At 43.0% G+C, this 23,781-nt stretch overlaps 1 protein-coding gene across 3 annotated transcripts in view; it reads right to left on the reverse strand.

The window, feature by feature from the left end:
• Positions 1-19,303, reverse strand: part of LOC110529264 (sorting nexin-17) — a 79,518-nt gene extending 60,215 nt beyond the window's left edge. For all 3 annotated transcript variants that reach the window (XM_036984583.1, XM_036984582.1, XM_036984580.1), the window contains exon 1: positions 18,704-19,303. In XM_036984583.1, the coding sequence (XP_036840478.1) occupies positions 18,704-18,763 (60 nt within the window). In that variant the 5' untranslated portion in view covers positions 18,764-19,303. The remainder of the gene's footprint in view (positions 1-18,703) is intronic.
• Positions 19,304-23,781: the final 4,478 nt, after the last annotated feature.

The raw sequence follows: 23,781 nt of genomic DNA on the forward strand, positions 1-23,781 counted from the left end.
TACCCATCGCGCTACAAAAGCCGCGGCCCTTGCAGAGCAAGGTGAACCACTACTTCAAGGTCTCAGAGCGAGTGACGTCACCGATTGAAACGCTATTAGCGCACCACCGCTAACTAGCTAGCCATTTTACATCAGTTACACTAACATTTACGATAGCAAATTTCACTTAAAAAATAAATAAAAAAGACTGCGTTTTCGTCTTTTGAGCTTCTAGTCATGAAATCTATGCAGCCTACTCAATCACCTCTTATAGCTACTGTTTACAGGCCTCCTGGGCCATATACAGCGTTCCTCACGGAGTTCCCCGAATTCCTATCGGACCTTGTGGTCATGGCAGATAACATTATAATTTTTGGTGACTAGTATTCACATGGAAAAGTCCACACACCCACTCCAATTTGATTTAACTAATGAAACACTGAATGTAAATGATCACAAGCCTATTCAGCCAAATTATACCAAAACGACACAGCCAATTTGCAGTGAAATAAAGAGGGGCATTGTTATTTTTTTTTACAGCCTACTTAGACAGGTAATGTTCAGCATCTTCGCTAACTTCTCCCACCAGTTTCAAGCTAGCTTGCTAGCTAATGACATTTTAAAAAAACTACATCAGAGATGGATAGCTTAGCATCTAAAGCTGTGTGATACAGCTCGCCAGTTGCTAATAAAAGTAGCATGAATAAGTCAGAAGCCAGCTAGCAATGTCAAGTTCAGTTTTTTTTTTACCAACACAACTCCTGTACATGTAGAAATGAGAAAATGTAAAATTCAAGCAGACCATGTTAGTTTTATTCAAGGACTTCAGGCTGAGAAGTATTAGCTACGTCTTCACCAGATGGTCATCCCCAGTCAGCTCCAGTCTTCCACCAGATGGTTGTCCCTAGTCAGCTCCATAGTCTTCCACCAGATGGTTGTCCCCAGTCAGCTCCATAGTCTTCACCAGATGGTTGTCCCCAGTCAGCTCCATAGTCTTCACCAGATGGTTGTCCCCAGTCAGCTCCATAGTCTTCACCAGATGGTTGTCCCCAGTCAGCTCCATAGTCTTCACCAGATGGTTGTCCCCAGTCAGCTCCATAGTCTTCCACCAGATGGTTGTACCCAGTCAGCTCCATAGTCTCCACCAGATGGTTGTACCCAGTCAGCTCCATAGTCTCCACCAGATGGTTGTCCCCAGTCAGCTCCATAGTCTTCCACCAGATGGTTGTCCCCAGTCAGCTCCATAGTCTTCACCAGATGGTTGTCCCCAGTCAGCTCCATAGTCTTCACCAGATGGTTGTCCCCAGTCAGCTCCATAGTCTTCCACCAGATGGTTGTCCCCAGTCAGCTCCATATTCTTCCACCTGAACCAACGTCACAGGAAATATCCCAGGCTGCATCAAGCACTTGAGGGGGGCGTGGCTTACTAACGTACGTGCTGCATCAAGCACTTGAGGGGGGCGTGGCTTACTAACGTACGTGCTGCATCAAGCACTTGAGGGGGGCGTGGCTTACTAACGTACGTGCTGCATCAAGCACTTGAGGGGGGTGTGGCTTACTAACGTACGTGCTGCATCAAGCACTTGAGGGGGGCGTGGCTTACTAACGTACGTGCTGCATCAAGCACTTGAGGGGGGCGTGGCTTACTAACGTACGTGCTGCATCAAGCACTTGAGGGGGGCGTGGCTTACTAACGTACGTGCTGCATCAAGCACTTGAGGGGGGCGTGGCTTACTAACGTACGTGCTTCACACATTATTTTCTTGGGGGGGGCGTGGCTTACTAACGTACGTGCTTCACACATTATTTTCTTGGGGGGGGCGTGGCTTACTAACGTATGTGCTTCACACATTATTTTCTTGGGGGGGGCGTGGCTTACTAACGTACGTGCTTCACACATTATTTTCTTGGGGGGGGCGTGGCTTACTAACGTACGTGCTTCACACATTATTTTATTGGGGGGGGGGGGGGGGGGGGGGCTAAAAAAAAACAAATAGCAAATACAAAAAAATAAAGCCATCTGCAAAGATGTGTATAGTTTATTTATATTGGCAAATGTAAACGTGCAACGTGGCCTTTAAAAGCAGCAATCAGCAGTAGAAACAATAACGCTGTTGGCTATTCCCCCTCCACCGTTACAGTAAAAAAGCTGAGGGATTGAGAAATGTAACCACTCTGAAATTCATAGACAGGGCTGATGGATGAAAGGACTGACCATCCATTATATTGTAGTTTTAACCACGTTCTGTAGCTACAGTGTTTGTAAACAATGTCAATGAAAAAACAACGGGGTAAAAACAAGCGTATGTTTTGAGTTCATGACGAGGTTGAACTGAGCTCATGACGCGTTTCTAAGTTAAGTTTTCTTTAAGAATCAAAATGGGTAGATATCATGAATTGATAAGTGAATTGAATTGATAAGTGAACCCCCCCTTGGGTTGTGCCGTGGTGGAGATCTTTGTGGGCTATACTCTGCCTTGTCTCAGGATGGTAAGTTAGTGGTTGAAGATATCCCTCTAGTGGTGTGGGGGCTGTGCTTTGGCAATGTGTGTGGGGTTATATCCTTCCTGTTTGGCCCTGTCAGGGGGTATCATCGGATGGGGCCACAGTGTCTCCTGACCCCTCCTGTCTCAGCCTCCAGTATTTATGCTGCAGTAGTTTATGTGTCGGGGCTAGGGTCAGTCTGTTATATCTGGAGTACTTCTCCTGTCTTATCCGGTGTCCAGTGTGAATTTAAGTATGTTCTCTCTTTCTCTCTCTCGGAGGACCTGAGCCCTAGGACCATGCCTCAGGTCTACCTGGCATGAAAACTCCTTGCTGTCCCCAGTCCATTTGGCCGTGCTGCTGCTCCAGTTTCTACTCTTCTGCCTGCGGCTATGGAACCCTGACCTGTTCACCGGACGTGCTACCTTGTCCCAGACCTGCTGTTTTCAACTCTCTAGAGACAGCAGGAGCGTTAGAGATACTCTTAATGATCGGCTATGAAAAGCCAACTGACATTTACTTCTGAGGTGCTGACCTGTTGCACCCTCGACAACTACTGTGATTATTATTATTTGACCATGCTGGTCATTTATGAACATTTGAACATCTTGGCCATGTTCTGTTATAATCTCCACCCGGCACAGTCAGAAGAGGACTGGCCACCCCTCATAGCCTGGTTCATCTCTAGGTTTCTTCCTAGGTTTTGGCCTTTCTAGAGAGTTTTTCCTAGCCACTGTGCTTCTACACCTGCATTGCTTGCTGTTTGGGGTTTTAGCCTGGGTTTCTGTACAGCACTTTTGATATATCAGCTGATGTAAGAAGGGCTACATAAATACATTTTATTTGATAAGTGAATGGAATTGATACGTCCCAAAAATTGAGTGGCTCTTACATTAATGGAAGATTTTTCATTAAAATGCATGCCTCATTATTAACGGAAAGCATAATTAAAGGGAACAGACAGTTGCTGATACATGTCTCTATTTCAGTCCATAAAGAGACATGGGAGATGCTTAGTTTGCTCCAAAGAGCAGAGATGAATTCAGATGCTTTCTAATGTATGAAATGTGGAGATTTAGGACCTTTGGAAATCGTCCTGCACACGTTTGGGCCCAGAGAGTTCCAGGGCTAGAGGTTCATGGGAACTGCAGTCTTCAAAGTTTCTCAACACATGCAAGCCAATTGTGGCAATAACAACTCATTCAAGCGCACAATGAGTTCACTTGATGCTTCTTGGAACAAAGTCACGTGGAACTAGTTCTGAGAATGAGTTCATTGGACTATACCCTAGCTCAAAGGATATTCCCAGGGATTCACATTGGATTGGGAAGTATTTCTATGAAACAACACACAGGGCACAAACCCAGAACGTACCCAGTGGAACCTCACAGTAATAAACCCAGAACATACCCAGTGGAATCTCACAGTATTAAACCCAGAACATAACCAGTGGAACCTCACAGTAATAAACCCAGAACATACCCAGTGGAATCTCACAGTATTAAACCCAGAACATACCCAGTGGAACCTCACAGTAATAAACCCAGAACATACCCAGTGGAATCTCACAGTATTAAACCCAGAACATACCCAGTGGAATCTCACAGTATTAAACCCAGAACATACCCAGTGGAACCTCACAGTAATAAACCCAGAACATACCCAGTGGAATCTCACAGTATTAAACCCAGAACATACCCAGTGGAACCTCACAGTAATAAACCCAGAACATACCCAGTGGAATCTCACAGTATTCAACCCAGAACATACCCAGTGGAACCTCACAGTAATAAACCCAGAACATACCCAGTGGAATCTCACAGTATTAAACCCAGAACATAACCAGTGGAACCTCACAGTAATAAACCCAGAACATACCCAGTGGAATCTCACAGTATTAAACCCAGAACATACCCAGTGGAACCTCACAGTAATAAACCCAGAACATACCCAGTGGAACCTCACAGTAATAAACCCAGAACATACCCAGTGGAATCTCACAGTATTAAACCCAGAACATACCCAGTGGAACCTCACAGTAATAAACCCAGAACATACCCAGTGGAACCTCACAGTAATAAACCCAGAACGTACCCAGTGGAACCTCACAGTAATAAACCCAGAACATACCCAGTGGAATCTCACAGTAATAAACCCAGAACGTACCCAGTGGAACCTCACAGTAATAAACCCAGAACATACCCAGTGGAATCTCACAGTAATAAACCCAGAACGTACCCAGTGGAATCTCACAGTAATAAATCCAGAACGTACCCAGTGGAACCTCACAGTAATAAACCCAGAACGTACCCAGTGGAACCTCACAGTAATAAACCCAGAACATACCCAGTGGAATCTCACAGTAATAAACCCAGAACGTACCCAGTGGAACCTCACAGTAATAAACCCAGAACATACCCAGTGGAATCTCACAGTAATAAACCCAGAACGTACCCAGTGGAACCTCACAGTAATAAACCCAGAACGTACCCAACAGATGACATCAAAGCATCACTAACAGACCTGACCTGTTTCAATCTGCAACCAACTAAACAAGACAGACTATCAATTTCTGCACACACACACACCGTTGCCACCTCTAATACCAGTCTGCTCATATAGAGCCCATATTTAATAGACAGGAAGTGAGAGAAGTCCAAACGCAGACATATTTTTCCTAAAGTCCCTGTACTGTGTGATGGGGGTTCAGACGCCTCCATGGCTCCTGGTTCCAAGGTACACACACAATCCCTCTATATTAAGACTAAGAGCTGGCCCAATCCATGTCACTAATGGCACCCTATTCCCTACCTAGTGCACTACTTTAGACCAGGGCCCATAACCACCCTATTCCCTACCTAGTGCACTACTTTAGACCAGGGCCCATAACCACCCTATTCCCTACCTAGTGCACTACTTTAGACCAGGGCCCATAACCACCTTATTCCCTACCTAGTGTACTCTAGTCAAATGCAGTGCACTATGTAGGGGATAGGGTGCCCTTTGGAACGGCGACTACTACTTGTTGGGCTGTGACGAGTTGTTTAAATGAATATGCTTCTTAATAACTAAAAACGTATTTGAAAACTAGACATTACACTTGGTTACCATGGCATTTCATTATAGTTAAGTTATTACTTATAAATATTAACTCAACAAATTAATTAATGTCGGGTTGGAGAGGATGTGTCACTTTTCGTATTGACAACATGAATGGAATCAAAATAAATATATTTTATTTATACAGATCCAATTTTGACGCACAAAACCATTCAAAACGAAGTCCGATGGGTTCTCCTACCTTTCCCAAAATATTCACATAACGTCACAAACCCTTCTGCTGTGGTCATTGGACAGCAGTGGCAAGAGAGGAGGCCATGATGAGAGAACTAACCTACTGAAAACAGGTCCTGGATTACAACATGACGAGGAGGAGTCCAGACAGGCTGCTTTAGGAAACTTCCTGAATAGACATATAGGCCTATAGAGGGAAGCCGTGAACTAACACACACATGCACACTCCTGAATAGACATATAGGCCTAAAGAGAGAAGCCGTGAACTAACACACACATGCACACTCCTGAATAGACATATAGGCCTAAAGAGAGAAGCCGTGAACTAACACACACATGCACACTCCTGAATAGACATATAGGCCTATAGAGGGAAGCCGTGAACTAACACACACATGCACACCCCTGAATAGACATATAGGCCTAAAGAGAGAAGCCGTGAACTAACACACACATGCACACCCCTGAATAGACATATAGGCCTATAGAGGGAAGCCGTGAACTAACACACACATGCACACCCCTGAATAGACATATAGGCCTATAGAGGGAAGCCGTGAACTAACACACACATGCACACCCCTGAATAGACATATAGGCCTATAGAGGGAAGCCGTGAACTAACACACACATGCACACTCCTGAATAGACATATAGGCCTAAAGAGAGAAGCCGTGAACTAACACACACATGCACACCCCTGAATAGACATATAGGCCTATAGAGGGAAGCCGTGAACTAACACACACATGCACACTCCTGAATAGACATATAGGCCTAAAGAGAGAAGCCGTGAACTAACACACACATGCACACTCCTGAATAGACATATAGGCCTAAAGAGAGAAGCCGTGAACTAACACACACATGCACACCCCTGAATAGACATATAGGCCTATAGAGGGAAGCCGTGAACTAACACACACATGCACACTCCTGAATAGACATATAGGCCTAAAGAGAGAAGCCGTGAACTAACACACACATGCACACCCCTGAATAGACATATAGGCCTATAGAGGGAAGCCGTGAACTAACACACACATGCACACTCCTGAATAGACATATAGGCCTAAAGAGAGAAGCCGTGAACTAACACACACATGCACACCCCTGAATAGACATATAGGCCTATAGAGGGAAGCCGTGAACTAACACACACATGCACACCCCTGAATAGACATATAGGCCTATAGAGGGAAGCCGTGAACTAACACACACATGCACACCCCTGAATAGACATATAGGCCTATAGAGGGAAGCCGTGAACTAACACACACATGCACACTCCTGAATAGACATATAGGCCTAAAGAGAGAAGCCGTGAACTAACACACACATGCACACCCCTGAATAGACATATAGGCCTATAGAGGGAAGCCGTGAACTAACACACACATGCACACTCCTGAATAGACATATAGGCCTATAGAGGGAAGCCGTGAACTAACACACACATGCACACTCCTGAATAGACATATAGGCCTATAGAGGGAAGCCGTGAACTAACACACACATGCACACTCCTGAATAGACATATAGGCCTATAGAGGGAAGCCGTGAACTAACACACACATGCACACTCCTGAATAGACATATAGGCCTAAAGAGAGAAGCCGTGAACTAACACACACATGCACACTCCTGAATAGACATATAGGCCTAAAGAGAGAAGCCGTGAACTAACACACACATGCACACTCCTGAATAGACATATAGGCCTATAGAGGGAAGCCGTGAACTAACACACACATGCACACTCCTGAATAGACATATAGGCCTAAAGAGAGAAGCCGTGAACTAACACACACATGCACACTCCTGAATAGACATATAGGCCTATAGAGGGAAGCCGTGAACTAACACACACATGCACACTCCTGAATAGACATATAGGCCTATAGAGGGAAGCCGTGAACTAACACACACATGCACACCCCTGAATAGACATATAGGCCTATAGAGGGAAGCCGTGAACTAACACACACATGCACACCCCTGAATAGACATATAGGCCTATAGAGGGAAGCCGTGAACTAACACACACATGCACACCCCTGAATAGACATATAGGCCTATAGAGGGAAGCCGTGAACTAACACACACATGCACACCCCTGAATAGACATATAGGCCTATAGAGGGAAGCCGTGAACTAACACACACATGCACACTCCTGAATAGACATATAGGCCTATAGAGGGAAGCCGTGAACTAACACACACATGCACACTCCTGAATAGACATATAGGCCTATAGAGGGAAGCCGTGAACTAACACACACATGCACACTCCTGAATAGACATATAGGCCTATAGAGGGAAGCCGTGAACTAACACACACATGCACACTCCTGAATAGACATATAGGCCTAAAGAGAGAAGCCGTGAACTAACACACACATGCACACCCCTGAATAGACATATAGGCCTATAGAGAGAAGCCGTGAACTAACACACACATGCACACTCCTGAATAGACATATAGGCCTAAAGAGAGAAGCCGTGAACTAACACACACATGCACACTCCTGAATAGACATATAGGCCTAAAGAGAGAAGCCGTGAACTAACACACACATGCACACTCCTGAATAGACATATAGGCCTAAAGAGAGAAGCCGTGAACTAACACACACATGCACACTCCTGAATAGACATATAGGCCTAAAGAGAGAAGCCGTGAACTAACACACACATGCACACTCCTGAATAGACATATAGGCCTAAAGAGAGAAGCCGTGAACTAACACACACATGCACACTCCTGAATAGACATATAGGCCTATAGAGGGAAGCCGTGAACTAACACACACATGCACACTCCTGAATAGACATATAGGCCTATAGAGGGAAGCCGTGAACTAACACACACATGCACACTCCTGAATAGACATATAGGCCTAAAGAGAGAAGCCGTGAACTAACACACACATGCACACTCCTGAATAGACATATAGGCCTATAGAGGGAAGCCGTGAACTAACACACACATGCACACTCCTGAATAGACATATAGGCCTATAGAGGGAAGCCGTGAACTAACACACACATGCACACCCCTGAATAGACATATAGGCCTATAGAGGGAAGCCGTGAACTAACACACACATGCACACCCCTGAATAGACATATAGGCCTATAGAGGGAAGCCGTGAACTAACACACACATGCACACCCCTGAATAGACATATAGGCCTATAGAGGGAAGCCGTGAACTAACACACACATGCACACCCCTGAATAGACATATAGGCCTATAGAGGGAAGCCGTGAACTAACACACACATGCACACTCCTGAATAGACATATAGGCCTATAGAGGGAAGCCGTGAACTAACACACACATGCACACTCCTGAATAGACATATAGGCCTATAGAGGGAAGCCGTGAACTAACACACACATGCACACTCCTGAATAGACATATAGGCCTATAGAGGGAAGCCGTGAACTAACACACACATGCACACTCCTGAATAGACATATAGGCCTAAAGAGAGAAGCCGTGAACTAACACACACATGCACACCCCTGAATAGACATATAGGCCTATAGAGAGAAGCCGTGAACTAACACACACATGCACACTCCTGAATAGACATATAGGCCTAAAGAGAGAAGCCGTGAACTAACACACACATGCACACTCCTGAATAGACATATAGGCCTAAAGAGAGAAGCCGTGAACTAACACACACATGCACACTCCTGAATAGACATATAGGCCTAAAGAGAGAAGCCGTGAACTAACACACACATGCACACTCCTGAATAGACATATAGGCCTAAAGAGAGAAGCCGTGAACTAACACACACATGCACACTCCTGAATAGACATATAGGCCTAAAGAGAGAAGCCGTGAACTAACACACACATGCACACTCCTGAATAGACATATAGGCCTATAGAGGGAAGCCGTGAACTAACACACACATGCACACTCCTGAATAGACATATAGGCCTAAAGAGAGAAGCCGTGAACTAACACACACATGCACACTCCTGAATAGACATATAGGCCTAAAGAGAGAAGCCGTGAACTAACACACACATGCACACTCCTGAATAGACATATAGGCCTAAAGAGAGAAGCCGTGAACTAACACACACATGCACACTCCTGAATAGACATATAGGCCTATAGAGAGAAGCCGTGAACTAACACACACATGCACACTCCTGAATAGACATATAGGCCTAAAGAGAGAAGCCGTGAACTAACACACACATGCACACTCCTGAATAGACATATAGGCCTAAAGAGAGAAGCCGTGAACTAACACACACATGCACACTCCTGAATAGACATATAGGCCTAAAGAGAGAAGCCGTGAACTAACACACACATGCACACTCCTGAATAGACATATAGGCCTAAAGAGAGAAGCCGTGAACTAACACACACATGCACACTCCTGAATAGACATATAGGCCTAAAGAGAGAAGCCGTGAACTAACACACACATGCACACTCCTGAATAGACATATAGGCCTATAGAGGGAAGCCGTGAACTAACACACACATGCACACTCCTGAATAGACATATAGGCCTAAAGAGAGAAGCCGTGAACTAACACACACATGCACACTCCTGAATAGACATATAGGCCTATAGAGGGAAGCCGTGAACTAACACACACATGCACACTCCTGAATAGACATATAGGCCTATAGAGGGAAGCCGTGAACTAACACACACATGCACACTCCTGAATAGACATATAGGCCTAAAGAGAGAAGCCGTGAACTAACACACACATGCACACTCCTGAATAGACATATAGGCCTATAGAGGGAAGCCGTGAACTAACACACACATGCACACTCCTGAATAGACATATAGGCCTATAGAGGGAAGCCGTGAACTAACACACACATGCACACTCCTGAATAGACATATAGGCCTATAGAGGGAAGCCGTGAACTAACACACACATGCACACTCCTGAATAGACATATAGGCCTAAAGAGAGAAGCCGTGAACTAACACACACATGCACACCCCTGTAAAAGCACTCATCAAGCAAAGCCACCAGCGTATGGTCAAACACAAGAGAAAATATTTCTAATTTCCTTTAAAAACACATTTAAAAACCTAGGCCAACCTTAAGCATTCTGAAAGTAAGCTACAAGATAATGAATCGACAAGTGAAGAGGACAGCTATCCCATGAACATTATATATGATGATGATTGACAGTAAATTGCCTGTTTTACAGATGGCAGGCTAACACATGGGCATTCATAAAAGTGCATTGTGGGCCGACAATGTAGGCTACTATTCTACTTTGTGGGAATAGGAGGGCGGTAATGGTTTATCTTGCAAATCGGCCAGAACCGGGCATGGCCAGTGTTGATTAAGTCTATAAAAATATGTATAAAAGTATACCATGCCAGGTTGGAGAGGATTGTCCATGTGACACTACATTAGGCTATAGGCCTCAGAGCCAGAACAACCCTGTCCACTGCTGTTGAAGAATGAAAAGTCGACACGCCCAACCTCTTCATCTTTTTTTTTTAAGACAAATGTATTTACAGTTGAAGTCAGAAGTTTACATACACCTTAGCCAAATACATTTAAACTCAGTTTTTCCACAATTCCTGACATTTAATCCTAGGTAAAAACAAATCCCTGTTTTAGGTCAGTTAGGATCACCACTTTATTTTAAGAATGTGAAATGTCAGAATAATAGTAGAGAGAATTATTTCAGCTTTTATTTCTTTCATCACATTCCCAGTGGGTCAGAAGTTTACATACACTCAATTAGTATGTGGTAGCATTGCCTTTAAAATTGTTTAACTTGGGTCAAACGTTCTGGGTAGCCTTCCATAAGCTTCCCACAATAAGTTGAGTGAATTTTGGTCCATTCCTCCTGACAGAGCTGGTGTAACTGAGTCAGGTTTGTAGGCCTCCTTGCTCGCACACGCTTTTTCAGTTCTGCCCACAAATTTTCTATATGATTGAGGTCAGGGCTTTGTGATGGCCACTCCAATACCTTGACTTTGTTGTCCTTATGCCATTTTGCCTCAACTTTGGAAGTATGCTTAGGGTCATTGTCCATTTGGAAGACCCATTTGCAACCAAGCTTTAACTTCCTGACTGATGCCTTGAGATGTTGCTTCAATGTATCCACATAATTGTCCTGCCTCATGATGCCATCTATTTTGTGAAGTGCACCAGTCCATCCTGCAGCAAAGCACCCCCCACAACATGATGCTGCCACCCCTGTGCTTCACAGTTGGGATGGTGTCATTCGGCTTGCAAGCCTCCCCCTTTTTCCTCCAAACATAACGATGGTCATTATGGCCAAACAGTTCTATTTTTGTTTCATCAGACCAGAGGACATTTCTCCAAAATGTACGATGTGCAGTTGCAAACCGTAGTCTGGCTTTTTTTAATAGCAGTTTTGGAGCAGTGGCTTCTTCCTTGCTGAGCGGTAGTCGATATAGGACTCGTTTTACTGTGGATAAAGATACTTTTGTACCTGTTTCCTCCAGCATCTTCACAAGGTCCTTTGCTGTTGTTCTGGGATTGACTTGCACTTTTCGCACCAAAGTACGTTCCTCTCTAGGAGACAGAACACGTCTCCTTCCTGAGCGGTATGACGGCTGCATGGTCCCATGGTGTTTATAGTTGCGTATTATTGTATTATTGCATATTATTATTATTTGAGGTCTTGGCTGATTTATTTTGATTGTCCCATGATGTCAAGCAAAGAGGCACTGAGTTTGAAGGTAGGCCTTGAAATACATCCACAGGTGCACCTCCAATTGACTCCAATGATGTAAATTAGCCTATCAGAAGCTTCTAAAGCCATGACATTATTTTCTAGAATTTTCCAAGCTCTTTAAAGGCACAGTCACCTTAGTGTATGTAAACTTCGGACCCACTGTAATCGTGATACAGTGAATTATAAGTGAAATAATCTGTCTGTAAACAATTGCTGGAAAAAATGACTTGTGTCATGCACAAAGTAGATGTCCTAACCAACTTGCCAAAGCTATGGTTTGTTTAACAAGACATTGAGTGGTTGAAAAAACGAGTTTTAATGACTCCAACCTAAGTGTATGTAAACTTCCGACTTCAACTGTATTTATTAGCAAGCAATGAAAATGTGCGTGGTATGAAAGAAAGTCCACTCACAAAATATATATATATATTTTTTTTTTACTTTAGTGCCTGTTGTAAGAGCTGTAGAACGTTTAATAAGTCACCAAAACATTTAATAGGCAGACTAAGTTACCAAAACAACAGCTTTTAATCATTAGTAGATACTCCCGCTGTTAGGTCATGTTTATATACGGGATAAATAATGTTATTAATATAACTGTTAGGTCATGTTTATATACGGGATAAATAATGTTATTAATGTAACTGTTAGGTCATGTTTATATACGGGATAAATAATGTTATTAATATAACTGTTAGGTCATGTTTATATACGGGATAAATAATGTTATTAATATAACTGTTAGGTCATGTTTATATACGGGATAAATAATGTTATTAATATAACTGTTAGGTCATGTTTATATACGGGATAAATAATGTTATTAATATAACTGTTAGGTCATGTTTATATACGGGATAAATAATGTTATTAATGTAACTGTTAGGTCATGTTTATATACGGGATAAATAATGTTATTAATATAACTGTTAGGTCACGTTTATATACGGGATAAATAATGTTATTAATATAACTGTTAGGTCATGTTTATATACGGGATAAATAATGTTATTAATATAACTGTTAGGTCATGTTTATATACGGGATAAATAATGTTATTAATATAACTGTTAGGTCATGTTTATATACGGGATAAATAATGTTATTAATATAACTGTTAGGTCATGTTTATATACGGGATACATAATGTTATTAATATAACTGTTAGGTCATGTTTATATACGGGATAAATAATGTTATTAATATAACTGTTAGGTCATGTTTATATACGGGATAAATAATGTTATTAATATAACTGTTAGGTCATGTTTATATAAATAATGTTACTAAACAAATACAAATGCACAATAAATGTCTATTGAAACAAATCGGGACGGTTATTTTAAAAAATGTCAGGATGGTCCTCACTCATTATTAAATTACCATCACAGCCCCTTCCTTATCCTGCTTCTGTCCTGCTGAACCGGCTATAGTCACGCTCACAGTGACACAAAACTCACTCTTTATAAAGGAAACAGTAAAAACAGACAGATTAGTGCTCTATTTTAACACCCCCCCCCCCCCCTCCTCCCCACACACACAAACAAAATCCTGCCTGCATTCTCCACCACTGATCTCTTCCCCCACACCACTCAAATACACACGATAGGAAAGTACCTATTCTAGAAAATATATATATATATTTTTAAACAACACTTCCTTCCTAGTAAGAGCTCCGTTGGTCCATTTCCTGTACTGTGCCCCTCTCTCCGCTACACTACTCACTCATGATTAATGGTTGAAACCCGCCTACAGTGCATTGGGAACGTATTCAGACTCCTTGACCTTTTTTTGATTCATTTCTTATTCAGAAATGGATTAATTCGTTGTCGTCCCCACCGCCAATCTACACACAATACTCCACAATGACAAAGCAAAAAACGTTTTAGACATTTTTGCAAACATATATATAAAAATAATGAAATATCACATTTACATAAGTATTCAGACCCTTAACTCAGTACTTTGTTGAAGCACCTTTGGCAGCGATTACAGCCTCAAGTCTTCTTGGGTATGATGCTACAAGCTTGGCACACCTGTATTTGAGGAGTTTCTTCCATTCTTCTCTGCAGATCTTCTCAAGCTCTGTCAGGTTGGATGGGGAGCGTCGATGCAGAGCTATTTTTAGGTCTCTCCAGAGATGTTCGATCACGTTCAAGTCTGGGCTCTGGCTGGACCACTCAAGGACATTCAGATACATGTCCCAAAGCCACTCCTGAGTTGTCTTGGATGTGTGCTTAGGATTGTTGTTCTGTTGGAAGGTGAACCGTCACCCCAGTCTGAGGTCCTGAGTGCACTGGAACAGGTTTTCATCGAGGATCTCTGTATTTTGCTCCGTTCATCTTTGCCTCGATCCTAACTCTTCTCCCAGTCCGTGCCGCTTAAAAACATGCCCCAAAAATTTTACGGATGAGTGGCTTCGGTCTGGCAACTCTACCATCAAGTCCTAATTGGTGGAGTGCTGCAGAGATGGTTGTCCTTCTGGAAGGTTCTCCCATCTTCACAGAGGAACTCTGGAGCTCTGTCAGAGTGACCACCGGGTTCTTGGTCACCTTCCTGACTAAGGCCTTCTCCCACGATTGCTGAGTTTGGCCAGGCGACCAGCTCTAGGAAGAGTATTGTGGTTCCAAACTGCTTCCATTTAAGAATGATGGAGGCCACTGAGTTCTTGGGGACCTTCAATGCTGCAGACATGTTTTGGTACCCTTCCCCAGATCTGTGCCGACATAATGCTGTCTTGGAGCTCTACGGACAATTCCGTCAACCTCATGGCTTAGTTTTTGCTCTGACATGTACTGTCAACTGTGTGCCTTTCCAAATCATGTCCAAGGAATTGAACTTACCACAGGTGGGCTCCAATAAATTTGTAGAAACATCTCAAGGATGATCAATGGAAACAGGATGCACCAGAGCTCAATGTCGAGTCTCATAGCAAAGGGGTCTGAATACTTATGTAAATACGTAGATTTTTTATTTATTTTTTTATATAAAAAAAAGAAGATTTGCATATCTCTCAAAACCTGTTTTCGCTTTGTATCGTGTATAGAACAATGAGGAAAGTGTTATATTTAATATATTTTAGAATAAGGCTGTTAAGTAATGCACTGAATGCACTGTGGACATTATAGTTTCCTTTACTGTACGTCTCATTGGCTGCAGGAGTCATTGAGTGACCTCTACTATGAATCCTCCTCAGCCAATGAGACGGACAGCAAGACACGGCACATTAAGCTGCAGGCTACATCGGAGCCTGTGTTTGATACGGACTGTGTAGAGACGGTCACTCAAACTCAAATCAAATTGCATTTGACGTGTACACACAGTATTGTGCAGATGTTATTGCAGGTGCAGTGAAATACTTGTTTTTCTAGCTCCAGTATTAATATCTAGCAATACACAGACAAATCCCCCCCCCCCCAAATAAAAATAAATTAAGAAATATCAGTACGAGCGATGTCCGGAATATAAATGTTCACTACATGACCAAAAGTATGTGGACACCTGCTCATCAAACAGCTCATTCCAAAATCATGGGCATTAATATGGAGTTGGCCCCCTCTGCTGCTATAACAGCCTCCACTCTTCTGGGAAGGCTTTCCACTAGATGTTGGAACATTGCTGTGGGGACTTGCTTCCATTCAGCCACAAGAGCATTAGTGAGGTCGGCACTGATGTTGGACGATTAGGCCTGGCTCGCAGTTGGTGTTCCAATTCATCCCAAAAGTGTTCGATGGGGTTGAGGTCAGGGCTCTGTGCAGGACAGTCAAGTTCTTCCACACCGATCTCGACAAACACATTTATGTACTGACCTTGCTTTGTGCACAGAGGTATAAGTAATGCTGAAACAGGAAAGGGCCTTCCCCAAACTGTTGCCACAAAGTTGGAAGCACAGAATCGTCTAGAATGTCATTGCATGCTGTAGCGTTAAGATTTCCCCTTCACTGGTCTAGTCGGAACCATGAAAAACAGTCCCAGACCATTATTCCTCCTCCACCAAACTTTACAGTTGGCACCATGCAGTCGGGCAGGTAGCGTTCACTTGATGTCCGCCAAACCCAGATTCGCCCGTCGGACTGCCAGATGGTGAAGCGTGATTCATCCAGAGAACGCGTTTCCACTACTCCAGAGTCCAACTCCAACCGACGCTCGGCATTGCGCATGGTGATCTTAGGCTTGTGTGCGGCTGCTCGGCCACGGAAACCCATTTCATGACGCTCCAGACTAAAAGTTAATGGGCTGCCGTTGCTTCCAGTGGCAGTTTGGAACTCGGTAGTGAGTTCTGGGCGGTCCTGCTCTGTGAGCTGTGTCAAACCACTTCCCAGCGGGTTATGCTTTTAAAGTTGAAAAACAGGACTGATTGTCATATCTTGGTGACAAACCTCAGATCCGAGAGAGGGGATTTAACAGCTCACTTAATCTGCTTTAAAACAAAGGGGCATTGTACTCCTAGGTCTAGCAAGGAGCTCACAGGGCCATATCAAAGCTATACTTTGTCCAGCAGCACTGGGCATTTTTACATCATTCTAGAAGAGTGAGCATAGACTGTGTGGGGTGTACCGGGTGTGGCTTGATGTACCGGGTGTGGCTGGGTGTACTGTAGGGGGCTGGGTGTACCTAAAATATTTAGGTTTAAATAGGACTTGAAAGAACAAAACATTTCACAACCTCAAGTCCTTAGTGTAGTTCATTGCACTGACATAGCACTTGCTGGTCATAACACACCTTCAACATGTTGCCAGGACAACAACCTCTCCCTCAACGTCAGCAAAAGTAAAGAGTTGATTGTTGACTGCAGGAAGCAGAGGAGGGAACACGCCCCGATCCACATCAACAGGACTACAGTAGAGAGAGTCAGCAGTTTTAAGTTCCTCTGCGTCCACATCACTGAGGACTTCACATGGACCGACATCACCACCACTCTTGTCAAGAGGGAGCAACAAGAGTCTCTACTTCCTAAGGCGGCTGAAGAAATTCGGCATGCCAACCCGGGTCCTCTCCAAATACTACCGCTGCACCATCGAGAGCATCTTGACCGGTTGCAACACGGCCTGGTACGAGAATTTCTCTCCGTCCACAACCACAAGGCCCTCCAGCGGGTGGTGAAGACAGCCCAGTACCTCACTGGGACCACCCTCCTGTCAATCCAGGACATCTAGTTGAAACAGTGCCCGAAGAAGAAGGCCCGCAGCATCATCAAGAACCCCACACACCCCAGCCACGAGCTGTTCAGTCCCTGACCGTCAGGCAGACGGTACCAGACCAAGAGGTCTATCTATCTACAAGCCATTAGACGGCTGAACATTTGAACTGGACTGACCACCTGCTCTGACTCTCTGCACCTTAACACACACACACACACCTCTTATTATGATTGCTAAATACTGCACAATGTAAACCCTTGCCGTCCATCTTCAACCAAAACATGTACATTTTGGACAATAAATTGTGCCTTCCTGTATTAAATTAATATATATATATATATATATATATATATATATATATTTAAATATTTGTTCTATTCTACTGAGACATTTACTTTATGTTTGTATTCGTATCTTGTATTATCTCTTATTATCTTTGCATTGTGGAGAAGGAACCTGAAAGTGTATCCTGAACATAGAAGTCATAAAACTTGAAACATATTTGCCTTGAAAGATAAGATCTATAACCGGTGCTAAAATGGGTTTTTTTTTCTTGTGATAGCAACACCCGGCATTCAGAGACCGTATACTTACAGTGTGACTGTAGTGAGAAGTGTCAGATAAAACCAATGACGCATTGGCACCTACTGTCCAATCATCACCTATGATGGAATTGCTGTGGTTTTATATCGGCATTGGGATATTATATTGCAGTCCTAATAAAAGCATTGATTTTATTACAGGGTAACTTTATATTGATGTGGATCGACTGATCCACAATGAATTGATTGGAAGTGTCAATCGTGTATGATTCCACAAGGACTATGGGGTTAACTTACATTGTATTACAAAATGGCAATGCCTTGTGAGGTATTATGACAGACAGTGAAAGTCCTGTCAAATTGTTTACTAGTAACCGGGCCTGGGCCAACCTCTAAAGTCATATTACAAGAGTCTGGTTGGGGTGATTTAAAATAAATAAAGTAAAATCACTGGAATGGATTTCACATGCTAGGAATCTGCAGTAAAATAACTATGTCGCAACAGACAAACAAATCATTTGTGGAACTCACCACATAAGTTGATCCATTTTCTCCCGAACGAACCTCCGTTTCGGGAATGGAGAAATGCATTTTTTTAGATGGACCACTGGACGAGAGGACCACTATTTTTGGATGAAAAGGGCACCACAAATCTAGAAGGTAAAGTCTATTGCGAAAGTGGTCTTGCACTCCTCTGCATCGACTCCGTAATCCAGTGTTCCGTTCGTTTGTTCAATCCGAGGCGATTGAAGAAAAAAAAATGGGGGAAAAAATGTTGCTTATCCAACAATATCTGCTGCACTGAACTGGATTACTAGACAACTTCTCCCACGTCAGTACTCTAAACTTTTCCCACTAGCGTTCTCCTAGCAGCCATGTTGCAGATGTAGGTAATTGCACATTCATTGTTGGCTGTAAAAATTATATTTATTCGTCGATTGTGTGTGGAGGTCCAAAAACATTCACCGTTACCGTTGGCCCTATTATAACAATCCGTTCTCAATTCGTACCGATGATACCATTCATGTTCTTTCTCATTAGAACTTTTTGGATGAAAAGGCGCAGTTAGCTCCTGACAACCATCGTCACTTCCCTAAATTGTATAAACGGCTGAGGCGTGTGTGTCGTGAACAGTGTTATTGTGAACAACAGTAGTGGAACCGGAGGTTCGCCTTCAAAATAAAAGTCCCCTATTGAAACTGATACAAACGGATAAAAATAGTGGAAACATGCCATAATTGGACTAGATAATGATAAACCAGGTTGGAATGTGGTTAAATTCAACGAAATACAATTATTAGTTAATAAAAGTTGAGTTGCCCCTTCAAAAAGTTCAAATCAGTTGAAATTGCACTGTGGATGCATGTGAATTGCATTGGCGGCATGACGAGGGGCGGCCTACTCAATAGTCTCGCGTTGCTATACCTCTGTTATTAAATTGCTGTCACGCCTCCCTTAGAGGTCTGTTGAATTTTGTATCGCAAAAATGGTTTGAATGGTCTCCTAGCTCCCAGCATCAAGATTTCTGATTGAATGTAAGCTAGCTAGTTGGCAACATTGCAGAAATTTGAAGAAAACCTGGAGGAAAAACTGAATTCTGTTTATCCAAAAGTGTACTTTATACACACAATCGACACACACTATATGGCCAAAAGTATCTCATTCCAAAATCATGGGCATTAATATGGAGTTGGGTCCCCCCTTTGCTGCTATAACAGCCTCCACTCTTCTGCGAAGCCTATCCACTCGATGTTGGAACATTGCTGCGGGGACTTGCTTCCATTCAGCCACATGAGCATTAATGACGTCAGGCACTGATGTGGGGCGATTAGGCCTGGCTCGCAGTCTGCTTTCCAATTCATCCCAAAGATGGGGTTGAGGTCGGGGCTCTGTGCAGGCCAGTCAAGTTCTTCCACACCAATCTCGACAAACCCTTTCTGTATGGACCTCGCTTTGTGCATGGGGGCCTTGGTATTCTGAAACAGGAAAGGGCCTTCCCCAAACTGTTGCCACAGAGTTGGAAGCACAGAATCTTCTAGAATGTCATTGTATGTTGTAGCGTTAAGATTTCCCTTCACTGGAACTAAGAGGCCTGAACCATGAAAAACAACCCCAGACCATTATTCCTCCTCCACCAAACTTTACAGTTGTCACTATGCATTGGTGCAGGTAGTGTTCTCCTGGCATCCGCCAAACCCAGATTAGTCTGTTGGACTGCCAGATGGTGAAGCGTGATTCATCACTCCAGAAAATGCGTTTCCACTAGTCCAGAGTCCAATGATGGCAAGCTCTACACCACTCCAGATGATGCTTGGCATTGCGCATGCTGATCTCAGGCTTGTGTGCGGGTGAGTATTGGAACCCGATGATGATTTTTTTTACACGCTACGCGCTTCAGCACTCGGCAGTCCCGTTCTGGTGAGCTTGTGTGGCCTACCACTTTGTGTCTGAGCCGTTGTTGCTCCTAGACGTTTCCACTTCACAATAACAGCTCTTACAGTTGACCGGGGAAGCTCTAGCAGGGCAGAAATTTGACAAACTGACTTATTGGGGAGATGGTGGTGCCATGTTTAAAGTCTCTGAGTTCTTCAGAACTGGCCATTCTACTGCCAATGTTTGTCTATGGAGACTGCGTGGCTGTGTGCTCATTTTATACACCTGTCAGCATAATGCTTGTTTTTCTTTGGGGGCCAGGAAGAAGCTGGTACGATGTACATTACTGTCGGTTTTAGATTTTAGTGATGTTATATATATGCAGGCCTCAGCCACGACCCTGAGAGCACTTGATTCAGTGTATCATGCAGCCCTCAGGTTCATTACAAATCAGAAACGCCTAACACATCATTGTGATGTCTACAGCGCTGTTGGCTGGTCGTCATTGACCTTGTGTAGGCTTAAACACTGGTATACACTGATTTATAAGGCCATATTGTAGGCTTAAACACTGGTATACACTGATTTATATACCCATACTGGGTAAAATGCCATTTTATCTCTGTTCTTTTTTAGTTAGATTGATAAATAAAAATCAATTACGGTCCCGTTCTGATTTACTTCTAACAGTAGCAAAAATTAGAACAGGTCATGGTAGAAATAATTTTAGTTACTCAGCTCTGTGGTCCTGGAATTCTCTCCTGAACATTTTAAAATGTGATGATCTAGTTTCGTTGGTGGAGTTTAAACACTTGATTGATGTATATATCATAGAAGAGTGTAATTGTCTTTAGGACAGCTGTTTTTAGATGTTTGTGTTTTTAATGTAAAATGTTTTTGTTGTACTGTGTGTGTGTTTATAGTTTTGTTTAATGTTAGTGAATGTAAGTTGTTTTGTCTGAAACGTTGTTCCCCCTGCTGCTATTGGACCAGGTCTCTCTTGGAAAAGAGATGTTATCTCAATGAGAAATAACCTGTATAAATAAAGGTTAAATACATAAAAACAGGTGTGGCTGAAATAGCCGAATCCACTAATTTAATGGTGTGTCCACATACTTACGACCATGTGGTGTACATCAACATGTTTTGATGGGGTTTTAATCTGCAATTTCCAGGCCATCCTCATGCACTGTTGCACCTATGAGACTAATATAGCCCCACAGTGTCATAATACCCATAAAACCTGACGGTCAAACAGGGAAATGGTTTCAATCGTTTTTTCCAACCATTCATTTTTCCCATAGAGGATTTTAGAAATTAACATGTAAAAAAAATAAGGGCTGTGTTTCGTGTAGAATTACCCTGGTGTGACGTGTTGATAACCATGGACATCTCTCTCAGACAAGGTGACTTTTACCAATATACAGTACCAGCCAAAAGCTTAAGACACACCTACTCATTCAAAGGCTTCATTTTTTACTAATGTCTACATTGTAGAATAATAGTGAAGACGTTAGAACTATGAAATAACACATGTGGAATCATGTAGCAACCAAGAAAGTGTTTTAGAAATCAAAATAGATTTTAGATTCCTCAAAGTAGCCACCCTTTGCCTTGATGACTGCTTTGCACACTCTTGGAATTCTCTCAACCAGCTTCATGAGGAATGCTTTTCTAATAGTCTTGAAGGTGTGCCTACATAATGCTGAGCACTTGTTGGCTGCTTTTCCTTCACTCTGCGGTCCGACTCATCCCAAACCATCTCAATTGGGTTGAGGTCGGGTGATTGTGGAGGCCAGGTCATCTGAGGCAGCACTCCATCACTCTCCTTCTTGGTCAAATAGCCCTTACACAGCCTGGAGGTGTGTTGGGTCAATGTCCTGTTGAAAAACAAAAAGTCCCACTAAGCGCAAACCAGATGGGATGGCGTATTGCTGAAGAATGCTATGGTAGCCATGCTGGTTAAGTGTGCCTTGAATTCTAAATAAATCACTGACAGTGTCACCAGAAAAGCACCTCCACACCATAACACCTCCTCCTCCATGCTTCACGGTGGGAAATACACTCTGCATCTCATAAAGACATGGCGGTTGGAATCAAAAATCTCAAATTTGGACTCATCAGACCAAAGAACAGATTTCCACCGGTCTAATGTCCATTGGTCATTTTTCTTGTCCCAAGCATGTCTCTTCTTCTTATTGGTGTCCTTTAGTAGTGGTTTCTTTGCAGCAATTTGACATGAAGGCCTGATTCACACAATCTCCTCTGAACAGTTGATGCTGAGATGTGTCTGTTACTTGAACTCTGTGAAGCATTTATTTGGGCTGCAGTTTTTGAGGCTGGTAGCTGTAATAAACTTACCCTCTGCAGCAGAGTTAACTCTGGGTATTCCTTATCTGTGGCGGTTCTCATGAGAGCCAGTTTCATCATAGAGCTTGATGGTTTTCGCGACTACACTTGAAGAAACTTTCAAAGTTCTTTAAATGTTCTGTATTGACTGACCTTCATGTCTTAAAGCAGGGGTGGACAATTCCAGTCCTCGAGGGCTTGATTGGTGTCACCATGTTACCCCCAGCCCCAGCAAACACATCGATAATCACCTAATCCTGATCTTCAGATTAGAATGCAATTTGATTAATCAGCTGTGTTTGCTAGGGATGGAGAAAAAGTGTGACACCAATCAGGCCATCGAGGAGTTGCCCACCCTTGTCTTCTGTATACCAGCCCTACCTTGTCACAACACAACTGATTGGCTCAAACGCATTAAGAAGGAAAGAATTTCCACAAATTAACTTCCAGGTGAAGCTGGTTGAGAGAATACCAAGAGGGTGGCTACTTTTAAGAATCACAAATATAAAATATATTTGGATTTGTTTAACACTTTTTTGGTTACTACATGATTCCATGAGTGTTATTTCATCGTTTTGATGTTGTCACTATAATACTATAATGTAGAACATAAAAAAAATAAAGAAAAACCCTGGAATCAGTAGATGTGTCCAAACCTTTGTCTGGTACTGTGCATCAGTAAACTAAAGAGTAGCCAGTTTCTGCTCTGCTTGCTTTTACAACTCGGTGAAAGAGCGCAACACATACACACTGAACTATGCTCTTCTGTGCTGGTCCAGCCATCCTTCCAGAAGCTTTGCCTTCACACAGCATGACAGCCTTTGGTCCTAAATCCAGCCGACCACTCTGAGGCATCCGCATGGTCCTAAAGCACACCGTTGCTGTTT

Source organism: Oncorhynchus mykiss, chromosome 8 (genome assembly GCF_013265735.2).
Source record: "Oncorhynchus mykiss isolate Arlee chromosome 8, USDA_OmykA_1.1, whole genome shotgun sequence".
Taxonomy (NCBI): domain Eukaryota; kingdom Metazoa; phylum Chordata; class Actinopteri; order Salmoniformes; family Salmonidae; genus Oncorhynchus; species Oncorhynchus mykiss.